Source organism: Denticeps clupeoides, chromosome 20, assembly GCF_900700375.1.
Source record: "Denticeps clupeoides chromosome 20, fDenClu1.1, whole genome shotgun sequence".
Lineage (NCBI taxonomy): Eukaryota > Metazoa > Chordata > Actinopteri > Clupeiformes > Denticipitidae > Denticeps > Denticeps clupeoides.
The window spans coordinates 1,961,767-1,977,122 of NC_041726.1; the positions used below are offsets into that span (position 1 = coordinate 1,961,767).

Consider the following 15,356-nt stretch of genomic DNA (forward strand, 5'->3'; position numbering starts at 1 on the left):
GAATACATGGGAACACAATGATGACAGCATAGAGATAAGTGATAAATATCCAAATCAATCTGAAACATGAAGACAATTCCCCGGTTTGAGGTGGAGGGAAGGATAGAAAAACGTGCTGCCCCCATCGTCACATTCGATGGACACATGGCCCTTTCTTCCTCTTAGAACCTTCTGGGTGGCCTTTCATCCACCTTATCCAACGTCCATCATTGTCCTTTGTCGTTTGTGTAATTTATGGAATATGGTCCATATTTCTTGGGCTGTAGCAGAACCCAGTAGCATCCTCCTTTATAAGGGTTACTTCCCTTCCTTTTTAAGGGAAACTGGGAGGCGGAGCCCCAACTTAACAAATCTGGGGTGGGAAAAAAATAATCTAACCAAAATTAAAAAAAAAAAAAAAAAAGAGGGGGATGAAGCTGAAGAGGGAAAAGGGATGCAAATAATATCAATTTAAGAATTAATACTGAAAAAAAAAAAAAAAAAAAAAAAAGCAAAATATCAAAAAGCATCCAGCAATGATTCACAAACACCGTACGTAAAAAAAAATGCTTGTTGCGAGGGCAATTTAGCAACTTTAAGACGTATAAAACGGTCAGATGTGCTGATTTTTGGCATGCAGAGCTTGCATATCTTCTTTAAGTGCAATATGATCTGGAAATATGTAACCATTTCTGCATATGATCAATTTCTACAGACTGTTGTCTTGAGTAGGCATACAAAAAAAACCACAGTGATGTGGTGATATTGCCAAATAAGCGATGAATCACGAAGGCTAATCTCTCTTTATAAAAAAAGAAAGAAAGAGTCCTATTTGTACCGAACAGGACTGAAGATGTTTGATTTATTGATTTTTTTTTTAATAAACTGCAACATTGTTTCTGAATCTGATTGTCTGTGAAAACTTGCCTGATTCTTTTACGTCGGAGCACTAAATCGTTATTTGCATCCCCAGTCTTGTTGAAACTGTAAAATGTATGACCCTTCAAATCTAGCACCCTCCCTCTTAAAAAAATAAAATAAATTAAAAAATAAAATAGGGAGAAATAATATAGACACAAAAATACTACATCTACTATTAAGCATAATACGTGTAACAGAAGCAATAATGATAATTATAGTTGTGATAATAAAAGTAGTAATAACAATAAAGAGCTTTGCTATAGTAAGTAAGAAAGTTAAGTCGAGATGCACTGACAGTTTTGTGTCTATTGATTGGTTGATTGTGTCGTTCTCATGGATTAGTTGGGTAGGCACACGGACAGGCACTGCATGCGATGGGGTGGAGCTGGAGGTGCCGCTGGGAACTGGGATAGGGCGGGGCGGGTGTGAGGGGTTTGAAGGGGGAGGTGCGGGGGATCCTGGCGCAGCTCATTTCTGTCCGGTGATGGACTGCGATATGGACCGCGGAGGGATCATGTCCAGCAGGTACTCCCTCTGTCGGTCCGCTAGGCTGGATGCTTTATGACCCCCGACCCCGCCGGGATTGAGATAAGCAATGTTCAATCCTGCAAGGAGAGCATCAGTGGTTAAAAGAAAATGGTATCTTCCATTATGTGGGCATGTTTACACACAGACACACACAATATATTAAATATTAAATAATACTTTAGTGACCTCTGTGATGTGATATGCCAACCTCATCTGGCCCCGCAAGGTTTCATTTCTTTAGTTAGTTTGGAAAGCAGGTTTGGCCCTTAAACTAGTCATCTTCATCACAATAAGAAAAATGCTATTGTGCAATTGAGTTAATTGCAACCAAACTAGAAATAGGTCTGGGATGTTTCGCCTTTACAGGACGAGAATCTGAACGGCTGCTCACCGGGGATGTTGTAGATCTGTCGGCGGCTGTCGTGGTGCGCCCGGCTGCTGCTCCCACCGCCCACGCCGCAGCGCTTCCCCGTCATCTCCAGCAGCCCGCCGGGCACGGCCAGCTGGGAGGCCTGGGCGAAGTTGGAGAGGACTCCCCGCGCCGAACTGGACAGACCCCGCTGTAGAGCGGCTGCCTGGGGCTGAGGGGCCTGAGGACGCAGGATTCACGTGATTGAACGCTCGGAAGTTGTGGATTCCGATTTTAATCTCTTTTTATTCTGAAATCGCGCAAAACGGTCAATAAAAACCGCGGCCTTTTCCTCTGACAGTACCTGTCGGAGGGCATGGTGTCGGATCATGGTCTCAGCCTTGCTTACGCTGGTGACGGTCTGGGCCGAGCTCGGGGAGAGAGTAGCCTGCTGCTGGAGTCGCTGCTCGATCTCCTGCACGGAAGAGGCGGAAAGGCATGATGGGTAATTCACACCTCCACTCCCGACGCCGATGTAATATTTACACACACACACACACCTGCGCGCGTGTCTGAGACGTTCCTCGGAATTTACCGGGGTGAAGCTGGGGCTGCGCTAAATGGGCTTAAGCAGCCTTCCCTACCATATGCATGAGGCTGTGATTGCATCTTCGCCACCGCATTATGACTGATGTGCTTTCCGGCAGCCGCACTTAAAGACACTTATTATGCATAACGCGGTTAATGGCTTGTTTACCAGAGAAAAGTACGGCGAGCCAGTATTTTGTTTGTTGCAGCAACCAATTCGCCACTAAAATTTGCATGCTCTTTGTACCGAATGCATGCACAGACCTACGTGTGGCCATGCGATGTTAGATCAGCGCTCCTTATACCAATTTGATAAGGGGATTTGCCGCGTTTCTGTTTCTCCAGAATTGCAGGAGGAATCTGGTTAGCTAATCAGTAGTTACAGGGACTGTCCCCCCCCTGGAGACACTCAGGGTTAAGTGTCTTGCTCAGGGACACGATGGTAGTAAGTGTGTTACCCGCTAGGCTGCTACCACCCCAAACAGCTGAATGTGGGCGTATCAGTCGGTCACGTCTGAATATGGGCGTGTCATGGAAGCACACTTCAACGTTGAGGCAAGTTTGCATGGGGTGACTGAGGGTCATGCAACACCGAACTAAGATAGTCGGGCTGTCGATTTGTGTTGCTTGCCAGTCAAATCCAAGCCGGAACGACTCGTGACTGTTCCTCGGACACAACGACCTTCAGGCTCTGGTGTGGCACATGGGGTAGCGTGGGGTAACTGGGGTGACCGGGAGCGCTACACATTCACTTCAAATAGGGTGACGTCACACACCCCTAAACTGAATTGTGCGCCCATCACTCTGCATTACCCGTGGCAGAAAATAAAAAACAAGCACCATTCCATTTATGCAATTCCCCCAAACAGTCGGAGTTAAAGTGAAAGTGAAGTGATTGTCACCGTGAGACACCGCAGCACAGCACACGGTGACATGGTGAAACGTGTCCTCTGCATTTCAAAAGTGTGTAGTGATTGTCACATGTGATACACAGCAGCACAGCACACGGTGCACACAGTGAAATTTGTCCTCTGCAATTAACAATCACCCTGAGTGAGCAGTGGGCACCATGACAGGCGCCCGGGGAGCAGTGTGTGGGGACGGTGCTTTGCTCAGTGGCACCTCAGTGGTACCTTGGCGGATCGGGATTCGAACCAGCAATCTTCTGGTTACGGGTCCGCTTCCTTAACCGCTAGGCCACCACTGCCCTATTTAACCCCGTCACCCTTGGATGAGCAGTGGGCGGCCATGACAGGCGCCCGGGGAGCAGCGTGTGGGGTCGGTGCTTCGCTCAGTGGCAACATTCCGATTACGGATCCGCAGTTATGTTGTCGTTGGCAAGAAAAGAAACGGTTGGTTTCAACTTGTGTGCTCCCAGCACTCCTAAGTAGTATGAGTTCATCCAACTTGACCAAGACCTTGTATGTAATTTTCCAGAATGATAAATATAACACGCTAAATTATTTTCCAGAACGATAAATAAGCTGGCCAGCATACGTAAGCGGTCTGAGACGAGTTGATGAGGGTCAGCTCACCTGCTCTTGCTGCAGGGCCTTGACGAAGGCGTTCTTGAGCCGGTTCGTGTGCTCGGCCTTGAGGGCCTTCTTCTGGTTGGAGGTCATGCACTGCTCACAGAGGATGCGGCCGCTCTTCTCCTGCTTCCAGTGGGGGGTGAAGTCGGTTCTGCACTGGGCGCAGAAGAACGGTTCCGCGCGGAGCGAGCCACGGAACTTGCCTGGAAGGGACAGTTCAGCAAAAAAAAAAAAAAGCAACGAAGCGTCAGACGCGGCTTATAATAATTTATCCCTAGTTCCAAAAGTGTCTGGAGAAGAAAAGTGATGACGACCGGCCTAACCCAAATACATCAGCACAATGTTGCCGATTTAGCGTAAAACAGAAAGGTCAGTTCTGGTATTAGCGTCAGTCTCGGAGCGGAGAAGAGTCGAGAAGGATCTAGTATCTCGAGACATGCCGGGCGTCCTCACGTGACCGTGGACCATCGTTCACTCCACTTCGCGTGCCATGCCGAGTACCCGGCTTCTGGACATGGGGTTTAAAACAGACGACGTAGCAGGAAAATGGACATGGATGCGGTCGGAGTGCGTGTGTTGAATGCGGTTTGAAGAACGAGTCAAGGTTGATGTTCACATTAACGCGTCAAACTACCCTGTTAGTACGGCTGTTGAAATAAATCTTATAATCAATGCATCACGATGCGGTACAGAACATTACCGATTACGTCATAATGGCGGGATTTTGTTTTTTTTTTTTAATTGTTGCTCCGGGTAGGAGAAACTAACCATCTCACTGACGTATCTAAAAACAAAATTGTGAAAAGATAATCAAATCAAATCGTGGTAGTGTGTGGTAGTATCGTAGTAGTCGCCTAGTGGTAACACACTCGCCTATGAACCCAGACCCAGGTTCAAACCCCACTTACTACCATTGTGTCCCTGAGCAGGACACTTAACCCTGAGTGTCTCCTGGGGGGGACTGTCCCTGTAACTACTGATTGAAAGTCGCTCTGGATAATGGCGTCTGGTAAATGCTGTAAATGTAAATGTAAATCGTGAAACCGCTGAAGGGTCACACCTCCATTTAAAAAGTATTCGATCGGGTACGACCCCCATTTTCGTACTGACACATGACACGAACACGATCTGTTGTGGGTACGTCAGAGCTATGCTGGATATCTATTATGTCATCACCGTCAAATACTGCTTTGGACAAAATGCATTTCCCATACACAAATTAATGTTTACGCTTTATGTATACTGTATTTTCGTGTATATTTTACTGTCTGTTGTACAGGGTCTTGTACTTGAAAGTGATACCTTTTACAATAGATATTGTTTATTGCGTCGTATTGGTTGAGACTGTGCAGAAAATTGTAAAATTTCCCACTTGTGGGACTAATATGAACAAAGGATAATCTGAAGAAAAGTTTTCTTCAAGTAGACCGATACAGCCGACACTGATTCCAGTACGCGTACAGTCCGGGTTTGGGATTTTGTTACTAAGACACATAACAAATCTGTCTAGACTGAGCCCTATAAAAAGGAAAAGAATATGTCATTAGTCTTTTTTTGCTCACCCTGGCTGTCGATGACGCTCTGCACCACCTCCTCCAGTCCCACCATGTAGATGAACTCGCTGTTGGCAGCGGAGGGCAGGAAGTGCAGCAGCGGGGCGGGGGGTTTGGGCGGGGGGATCTCCAGCAGGGTTTTCTCCAGCTGCTTGCGGAGGGCCAGCTTGGCGGCCGCCTGGCTGCTGGCCTGATCGCCGATGGACCCCACGGAGGCGGCGCCGGCCAGGGCGGAGGGGCTGACCGCTCCAACGCCTACCCCACCCACCCCGACCGCTGCTCCCGCCGCCTGCATGTGGGCTAGGTTCATGTAAATGGACGAGCCGGACCGCTGAGAGGCCGCCACCTGTTGGCTGGTAGCCTGTTTTGAACCAAAGAAAAATATTATTTGGTTATAAAAAAAAAAATTATATATATATATATATATATAAAAATAAAAAAAACTATACATAACTATTTTAGAAGTTTTTATATTTTAAATGATGATTCGCATGCCTGTAGTCTTTTCCCCTGTGACCCAGGGGATTCCCAAAAAACCCCGACTGCCTCTAATCATAGAAAGCAGACATGATGGGGCTTGTAACGCCGTTAAGGCATGCCGGGGAACACAAGCACATTGTTTTACCCCCTTTAATCGTGTAACAATTTAAAATCAGTGACATCGTGGACGATGCTCGGAGCAGTTTTTGCAGGTTTGGATTCTGGTCTAAACCGTACGTTTAAAACGAACCCTGGTATTCATGTTTTTTTGGTTTTTTTGAGGAACTGCACCTGCTGGTAGCTGACCGCGTTCCCCATGCCACCTGAGGAGGAGCGACTCATAACCGGCTTGGAGGGCAACCTCTGGCCCTGCAGCTGAGCTGGGTTGGGGGCAATGACTCGCTGGGACATCATTATGGGGGGCAGAGAGGCGCTGGCAGCCGACCTGATCACAGTGTGACCCTGTGACGCAACAGAACAGAATTACACAATAAATACGCACGAGCGAGTGTCACAAATGCAGTCTGTGGGGAAAAAATAAATAAAAATGCAGTGCAGTTATTTCCACTAGGTGGCAGCAGAGGCTTATTAAGGCTTAACGAAACCTGCTTATGCATGACTGGATACATAAGGAGGAAGGAGAGAGAGGGAGGAGGGGGGAAAAGAGGAAAAAAAAAAAAAGACAAAGCCAGATCAACAAACTGTCCAAGGCACACCTAATGGCGGAAGGCTGAACAAAAGAACACGCTCTCGGGAATTTTTATTCTGAGCCTTTCACCCGAACCAATGTGAATTCATATCAATAAATATGTACATTTCATGAACTGAGGTCGTAAATATATGAGGTACAAAAAAAAAATGCGAACACACACACACAGACCTGTGTAGTGCGGAGGTTTTGGGGCTCGGTGGCGTTTAGGCCGGGCCGCACGGGCAGCTTGCTCAGCCCCTGAGAGCTGTGAATGGTAGACGGCTGCGCCGAAGAGGCAGCATTTTGGACCACCGGCACCTGGAGGACAGGGAGTTGGGGTGGGGTGGGCGAAAAGGAAGAAGCAGGTTCATTTTCGAGACGCCATTAGCATACGAATATGGGCCGAGGCCAGCAAGAGAGCGAGGTTCGCTGAGGAGCCGCCCTCGGTCACGTACCTGGAGCGGCCGTCTCAATGTCACAGAGCCGGGGCAAACATAACAGTGAGTTGTGATACAGTGTTGGACACCGACCCTCCGAAACACACTCTGCAGCTCTAACCTGACCGCACTATTTATGGACATATTAGTGCTGCCACTGCACTTCAAGCTAAAAAAGCCCAATCAGCACCTGCAGCAACAGTAATATACATTAGTGGAGTGTGCGGACGAGTCGGAACCGGCACATCGGTATACATGTATGGTTCCGAATCTGCATCGAAATAACACGAAGCCGCTCAAGAAATTCTGCCCAGACATCGCTAATGCACAAAATGACTATGGTACCTGGAATTGGCTGATAATTAATATCTGCATAAACGTCTTGATTTCCAGTGGAACGCTGAGTCTACTAATGCCAGCCTGACACTGTGAAAGCTTCATTGATTATTAGAAAACCGCTTTTGCAATCATCTTAGTATGGGGAGACAAAACTGGCCTTCTTCAGGCTAGCAGAGTATCTGGTGCATCAGCAAAATCATTACCTTTGTCAGCGAGCATTCCATATTAATTTAGTAATATTTTCTATTAAAAAAAAAAGTTTCATGGAAAAGTAGGAAGGCTCTAAATAAACAATTTGAATGGTACTGCTCTGGCGACTGAGTACAGGATCAAATGACATTCTGCACAATCACAAATGATTCAAGCATCTTCAAGCCTGCATTGGTGTCCATACTTTCACCAAATCAACCCATGTATCCCAGTTGGAGCCAAGCATCACCAGTCCAAGGCACCAATACAACAGACACAAACCCTGGATGTACAGAAAAAGCAGCCCTCACAGGTTAGATTTTCAATGTTCCATCACACACAACTCCACTCAAGAACAGTGTGGTAACAAGATGAAATGTTGAATCGGGTGTGTTAAATGAGCTTAAACCCAAAAGCCAAATTCAAAATCAAATTTTATTTGTCGCATACACAGTCATACACTGTATGATATGCAGTGAAATGCTTTTAGCGACTGCTACAGACCACAGTATTGCAAATGTTGCAAGTATACAATGAAGACCAATATGAAAATATTGCAAACATAACCAAATATTACACTTTTATGTCTTTAACACAGGTAGGGTGAAGGTGTGCAAATGAGTGAAAGACAATGTATAAAGATGTATTAATTATAAAAATAAAAAAATAAAATAAAAATAAAAAAATTATATATATATATATATATATATATATATATATATATATATATATATATATATATATTGTGCAAAGAGTAAAAAAAAAAAAAATTTGTGCAAAGTGAGTTTGTGCAAAGAGTCCAGAGTGATTGAAAGTGAAAGTGCTGGAGTATATTGGAGTTCTATGTAGTAGTGTTGTTGAGAGCACCAGGACCAGAAAGCAGCACTAGGGTACTCACACTTTCAGATGTGTTTTTTATTTTTTTTTATTTTAGTGCGTAAATCGTTCAAGTTCATCTACCGAGCATTAGAAATAATAACACTCGGCTGGGTGGGACGTTTCTTCGTCCTCCCCAACATGCAGGTAACGAACAAACTGTCCTTTCTTGTTACATTAGTGAACATTCCCAGGACAATCTGGCCCGTAAACGTCTTGTTGTGATGTCTGAGTGTTGAATTACCTTCTGTACAACGTTCTCTTTCTGCATCTGACTCTGTCGAAGTTTCTTCAGCAGGACCAGTCGGGCCTCTTCCAGCCTCAACTCTTCTCTCAGGGCCTTAATCATCTGCTGCCTCTCTTCGCCCGTCTTTCCCTGAGAAGCACATACACACGCGCGGTCAGAAGATAAGGATTTTCCATTAAAAGAAACAGACAGACAGTCACAGAAGATCGCAAGACTAAAGCGTGAAGGACGGCTTGGATGGGAACCAAGCTGAACTTGAGGAAGGAACCAGTTCACTTTGTGTTCGCACCTTGAACATCTCCAGGTTGGCTTGGTGTTGCCGCTCCTCAGGGCGCGGTGTGGCCCGCGGGCTCGACGCTTCGTTGTCCGACAGGATGATGACGTCTGGCGAAGGAGTGCGTCGCTCCCGATCCACGTCACTGAGAAAGCCGAAAGGGGGGCCGTGAACATCTGAAGCTTCTACGAGCGTTGACACCACTTCAGACCCCACTTACTACCATAGTCTCCCCGAGCAAGACACTTAACTCTGAGTGTCTCCAGGGGGGGGACTGTCCCTGTAACTACTGATTGTAAGTCGCTCTGGATAAGGTGGTAGTAGCCTAGTGGGTAACACACTCGCCTATGGACCAGAAGACCCAGGTTCAAACCCCACTTACTACCATTGTGTCCCTGAGCAGGACACTTAACCCTGAGTGTCTCCAGGGGGGGACATTCCCTGTAACTACTGACTGTTCTGGATAAGGGCGCCTGGTAAATGGCAGAAATGTTTGGAAATTTTCACGTAAGCTGCGCGATATAAACTGTATGCGATTTAAATTTGGCCAAAGGGAGAGATTTTGATTATTCCGTCCTATTGCAGAAATATGTGCTCCTCGCGAAAATGACAAAGTCGCATCGCCCATGTGAAACAACGCCCACCAGCAGCACGAGCCATCGGTTTTGGGTGAGAGTGCAGAGCGCATGGCAGGGTTTCCACGAAAAATTTGACCCTACTGCTGAACACAGGAAATCCTAAACGTTTATAGGATCACTCGCGTCATAAAAAAATACTTGCTATTCCACTGGCCTTATGGGTGAGACAGAAAGTCCACTTTTAGTACAATTGCCCAGATATTGATTTACATGGTAAAAAGTGGGGAAAAAAAAAAAAAATGTCAGCACACGGTGAAACGTGTCCTCTGTATTTAACCCGTCACCCTGAGAGATCAGTGGGCAGCCATGACAGGCGCCCGGGCAGCAGTGTGTGGGGACGGTAAGGTGGCACCTTGGCGGATCGGGATTCGAACCGGCAACCTTGTGATTACGGAGCCACTTACTTAACCGCTAGGCCACCACTGCCCCAATACGGTATACGGTTATGCTACATGCTGATTTTTACTTCCTGTTGCAGTGCATTTGCTATGGACACGTTACCCTTTCAAACTGTTAGGTTTAAATTTAATACCATCTTCAGTCTATGGTTAAATTTATATGGCAATAATCGCACAGCCCTGATTCCTTGCACGTTCCAGAAAAAAAATTTATTCAACTTGGTTCTCAATTTGTTGCCAGAAATGGTGACAAAACAAAAGGACATGCATGTTATCATTTAGCCGTTTTATTTTCACCTACAAAGCACTGCAAACCAAAATCAACTACGCAGGCAGTTTAAAAATGGCCAAATTTTCCCGGTAACTTCAGCCTATCACACGACTAGCAAACTCGATAAAGGCACAGACTGACCCAGGTACAGGAGTTATACAGTAGGGGTGTAGAAACTAATCTTAGAATTGATGCATCGCGATGGAGACGTGGACTATTTTGCGTCGATGCAGCACAGAACATAATCGATTATATAATAATGTCTACAACACGACGTTATCGGGAGTTTAGAAAACCAAGCCTACGGAGCCCCGTGCCAAGCGCGCCGTGAACCTCGTGGCGACTGCAGCACACGTTCGGTCTGAAAGCGGCTTTCGATTTGCTCCAATAAGCAGAAAAATGGTCTGCGTTCAGTCCGCACTCACATGATGTCACGGACGTCTGAACCAGGCGCATTTCTGGCATTTGTTGAGTCAGGTGAGGTCGGACGGAACGTTTCTGCTCATTGTAGCAGATCAAAGCATCCATAAGGTTGAACGAGACCTAAACTCTGGAATTTGAAAACAGCACGTGAAGTAACGCAGAAAATATACGGGATGTATATTTGCATTGTGATTAATCAATAATAGAGTTATTGATAATCGTGATCGAATCAAGTCGTGAGACCAATGAGCGTTCACACCTCTCGATACATCAAGAAATATGTTGCATCATTTAAATTTACGGCATTTACCAGACGCCCTTATCCAGAGCGGCTTACAATCAGTAGTTACAGGGACAGTCCCCCCCCTGGAGACACTCGGGGTTAAGTGTCTTGCTCAGGGACACGATGGTAGTAAGTGGGGTTTGAACCTGGGTCTTCTGGTTCATAGGCGAGTGTGGTACCCAACGGGAGAGATTTTGTATCCACGATACTGTCAAATACTCACGGTGTTGCAGGAGTAATAAACAACTGGATGCAAATAAATGTTGCCAGAATCAAATAAAATCACTTCCAAATATATTAAATGCTCGGCTAAACCAATTTCACTATGGGACAAAAAAAAACACACACATAAAAATGTCTTCTGTCCCTCCGGCCTACTTGATAGTGTCATTTCTTTTTACAAGATCAAAATGCTTCAGGGTTATGATTAAGTCGAACTAATTTTTGAATGTGAGTGACAGAAGCATTTTTTCCCCCCTTTTCATTATTTGACTTCTTCAAGTCTAGATAATAGAAAGTAGTCTCAGGAATTATGGCGGCGTGTCATATCTTTACATTAATGCAAGTTATAAAAAAAAAAAAAAAAAAAAGGCAGAGTGGCTTTTTGAGGTTATGCATAAAGTTATTGAAATACACTATAGGCCAAACATTTGGACACTCTGTTCTCATTCTTTACTTTCATGACCGTTTACGTTGGTAGATTCTCACTGAAGGCATCAAAACTATGAATGAACACATGTGGAGTTATGTACTTAACAAAAAGTGGAGACCTGACCTCCACAGTCACCGGACCTGAACCCAGTCCAGATGGTTTGGGGTGAGCTGGACCAACAAGTGCTAAACACCTCTGGGAACTCCTTCAAGACTGTTGGAGAACCATTTCAGGTGACGACCTCTTGAAGCTAATCGAGAGAATGCCAAGAGTGTGTAAAGCAGTAATCAGAGCAAAGAAACTAGAATATAAAACATGTTTTCACTTATTTCACCTTTTTTTGTTAAGTACACAACTCCACATGTGTTCATTCATAGTTCTGATGCCTTCAGTGAGAATCTACCAACGTAAATGGTCATGAAAATAAAGAAAACATGAGAATGAGAAGGTGTCCAGACTTTTGGCCTGTACTGTATATATTTCATGTGCTTGATAGCGTGCAGTGACCGCATAGCTGCATAGCAGTGATCTGTGATAAAACAGCACAATACTAAATGCCAAAATTCACTTATGTTCAGCATTCGCTAAAACACAAGCGTAATTTATTGTTCTGTTCATTTTTGCAGTAAATTTTTTTGAGAATTAAAACAATACGAACGCATGCCAGTTATCTACCGCATTGTTCCACATTGTACAATTGCAAGTTTAAAGCATCATCGCAGCAATGGACCATTAGGCAACAGACATAAATAAAAGACGATCCCTGAAATTAACTCTGTTCTCACCTCCTCCTTGCACTCATGTCCACCGGTTCATCTAGTATGTTCTCCTTGCCATTTTTACTCGGGCCCCCGTGGCTCCCACCACGAAGGCTTCCATTCATTTTCTCTTCATATGTGCCGGCCCCCATCAGCCCATGGCTGGCCCCCGGGCCCTTGCTCTCGCCGATGGCGGCTGCCATCGCCGCCCCTTCCAGGGCGGCCAGGTCCTTGCGTTTTAGCAGGGCCAGCATCTTGAGGCGCTCCATGGCCTCGTGACCTTCCATCTTGAGCCTTTTGGCCAGTGCGTCCTCCCTCTCGTCAGGCGCCTCCAGGCCCCGCTTCAGCAGGTTCAACCTCAGCGCCTCCTCGGTCATCCGCTCCATCCTGCAGTAACGCGGAAAAAAAACAAAAAAAACATATATATATTATAACCACAGGTCCCAAAATCATTCGTTTCTGTTCATACCCCGGGTTCAAGTTGGTTGGGGCATCCCTCATCCTCTCTGAATCAATCCTTCCCGCATTCCCAAAGCCGTAATAACATTTGCCTGCGCACATCAACGGCCGTACCAACGAGAGGGGACTTTTACCGCTTAAATCGAGTAATTAACTGCATTACAAGCCAATTTTGCCCACGTCCGAAGCCTGACAATCAACTCGGCAGTATCTCAGCACCCTACCCACGTCCAGATGCTGGGATGGAGGCCTCCGCAGTTGCCCTGTGGACGTACCACGCCCGTCAGTCCTGGCCGCCAAGGGGCTCGAGTGTACATGATTTCACAGAGAGGAGGGTCCAGCGTCCAGCCGATTCGTACAAGCGCTAACTAGGCACCGTTCAATAATTCAAAACCGCGAAAGCCGGCTGGAGTGACCTTGCAGTTGCATTATGCACATTTTTCGAGAATTAAAACAATATGAGCGCATGACTGATGCCAGTTATCTACCGCATTGTTCCGCAATTGTACAATTGCAAGTTTAAAGCATCATAGCATTTACATTTTACATTTACCAGACGCCCTTATCCAGAGCGTCTTACAATCAGTAGTTACAGGGACAGTCCCCCCGCTGGAGACACTCCAGTTTAAGGACACGATGGTAGTAAGTGGGGTTTGAACCGGGGTCTTCTGGTTCATTGGCGACTGTGTTGACCACTAGACTACTACCACCCATGTAGCAGCAATGGACCATTAGGCAACAGACATAAATAGAAGTCGATTCTCATGTCCACCGGTTCATCTAGTATGTTCTCCTTGCCATTTTTTGCAGCTATGCAGTCACTGTCGTAAAAAAATCTCGCCAAGACTGAAGCAACGGACGGGCGTCCGACCGGCCCGCTGAAGACGGGCTCGGTTAAATCGTGCGATGCTCATGTGCGCGCGGGGTCGTCTCCCTGGGTTACACACGCTCGAGCAGACCCTTCATGGCCTGGGGGGGAACTTCACCCCCAACACGGAGAATTGATGGACGTCGTGCGCGGGCTTTTGTTCGCTGCCGAGCGTTTGTATTCCGGACCGGGACGCGGCGGGTCTGGGCAACAGCGCTAATTTGAGGTGCAACGCAGCGATGATGTTTCCACCACCATCATCATCATCATCTCCAGGAGCCTCGGCACACCTCTTAACTCTGCTGGTGCAGAATAAATAAATATATAAGTAAATCGCAGCGATTCCATCAACAGCAGACTTCACGCTGTTTAAAGCTGTAAAAAAGGCGTAAAAGTGATACGTATGCGATACGGAGTCGAAACTCCTCTTCACTTCTCTGCTTTACGAATGCGGACGGGCTGAACAGTCTAGGGTTAAGGGTTAATTCGAGGCGCCGGCTCCGACCTCAGGTGGGATTCGTCGGCCGGAAGAACAAAACGGCCATCGCAATTAAGGCCGGATTCGTATTCACGGCACAGACGAACACGGCCTCATCCAACGGATGACAAACGGGGCTCCTTTGTGAGGGGGGGACGGCTGCACTGCACCAACCTTCCTGCCACGACACCGCACTGAACCAAAAAAAACACACACGCATTTTACATTCGCAAGGAGACATTACAAAAGAAAAAAAAAAAACGACCGCCCCGACTTCACGACTCCGCCAAATACCGTCGTTCTGCATAAAGGGAGGTTCTCCGAGGAACATTTAAAAAACCATCACTTGCTGGTTTATGATACATAACTAATTAATGAGCGCAAAGCCACGTCGGCGTTTCCGTTCCAGACCCGTTTGCTTGCGGGCTGTCGGTAGAAATCAAGGTCAAGGAGAGATCTGAGGAGCTAACCGCACAAGTTGCGACCTCGGTGTGCCCCGCTTTAACGTGCCACCTTCCCGCAGACGCTCTTAATTGTAATCTACGGGGATTTAATTGGCCCCCCTCGATCGAGCGGGCGCTTCCCTTCGCCCTCGCCGGATGCCCCGGGATTTTATCTCTCGATACCTGGCGCGGCGCGGAGAAGGGTCGTAGTCGTATTAACGGCAGGTTATTAACATCTCCGCAATTCAGACGGTTGCTCATCGTTGTCGGGTTTTTATTGAGCCACGCACCGCGCGAGAGCGAAACAGTGAATGAGGGAGAAGGATAGAGAGAGAGAGAGAGAGAGAGAGCCGGTGCAGAAGAACCAACAATGTCAGAGAAGAGCCAATCCGCGTTGCCATGTGGTGCACGTCAGTCTCACCCCCCCTTTTACATAATATAATGACTGTTTCAGTCAGCTGCTCCTCGACCCGCCCCTCCCTCGAAGCGCCACCAGCCGCCTGGCCCCGCCCCCGACGCCCCCCCCCCAGTCCACACGCACTTCGCGGCGGACTCCGAGCCTTCGGGCGCCTCGCCAAGCAAAGCAGCAGTGGCAGCAGCTCGGGGAGACGAGAAGAAAGGACGGAGCCGAGCGGAGGAGAGAAAGAGAGACGGACGCCGGGGGAGAAGAGGAACGCTGTGCGCGAATGGAAATAAAGCAGA

At 46.9% G+C, this 15,356-nt stretch overlaps 1 protein-coding gene across 3 annotated transcripts in view; it reads right to left on the reverse strand.

The window, feature by feature from the left end:
• Positions 1-564: 564 nt before the first annotated feature.
• Positions 565-15,356, reverse strand: part of gatad2b (GATA zinc finger domain containing 2B) — a 30,454-nt gene continuing 15,662 nt past the window's right edge. For all 3 annotated transcript variants that reach the window (XM_028964153.1, XM_028964154.1, XM_028964152.1), the window contains exons 2-11: positions 12,434-12,793; positions 8,999-9,128; positions 8,707-8,838; positions 6,811-6,939; positions 6,222-6,392; positions 5,460-5,811; positions 3,901-4,100; positions 2,142-2,252; positions 1,820-2,018; positions 565-1,505 (exon numbers count right to left, since the gene is read on the reverse strand). In XM_028964153.1, coding sequence (XP_028819986.1) covers positions 1,369-1,505; positions 1,820-2,018; positions 2,142-2,252; positions 3,901-4,100; positions 5,460-5,811; positions 6,222-6,392; positions 6,811-6,939; positions 8,707-8,838; positions 8,999-9,128; positions 12,434-12,792 — 1,920 coding nt within the window. In that variant the 5' untranslated portion in view covers position 12,793 and the 3' untranslated portion in view covers positions 565-1,368. The remainder of the gene's footprint in view (positions 1,506-1,819; positions 2,019-2,141; positions 2,253-3,900; positions 4,101-5,459; positions 5,812-6,221; positions 6,393-6,810; positions 6,940-8,706; positions 8,839-8,998; positions 9,129-12,433; positions 12,794-15,356) is intronic.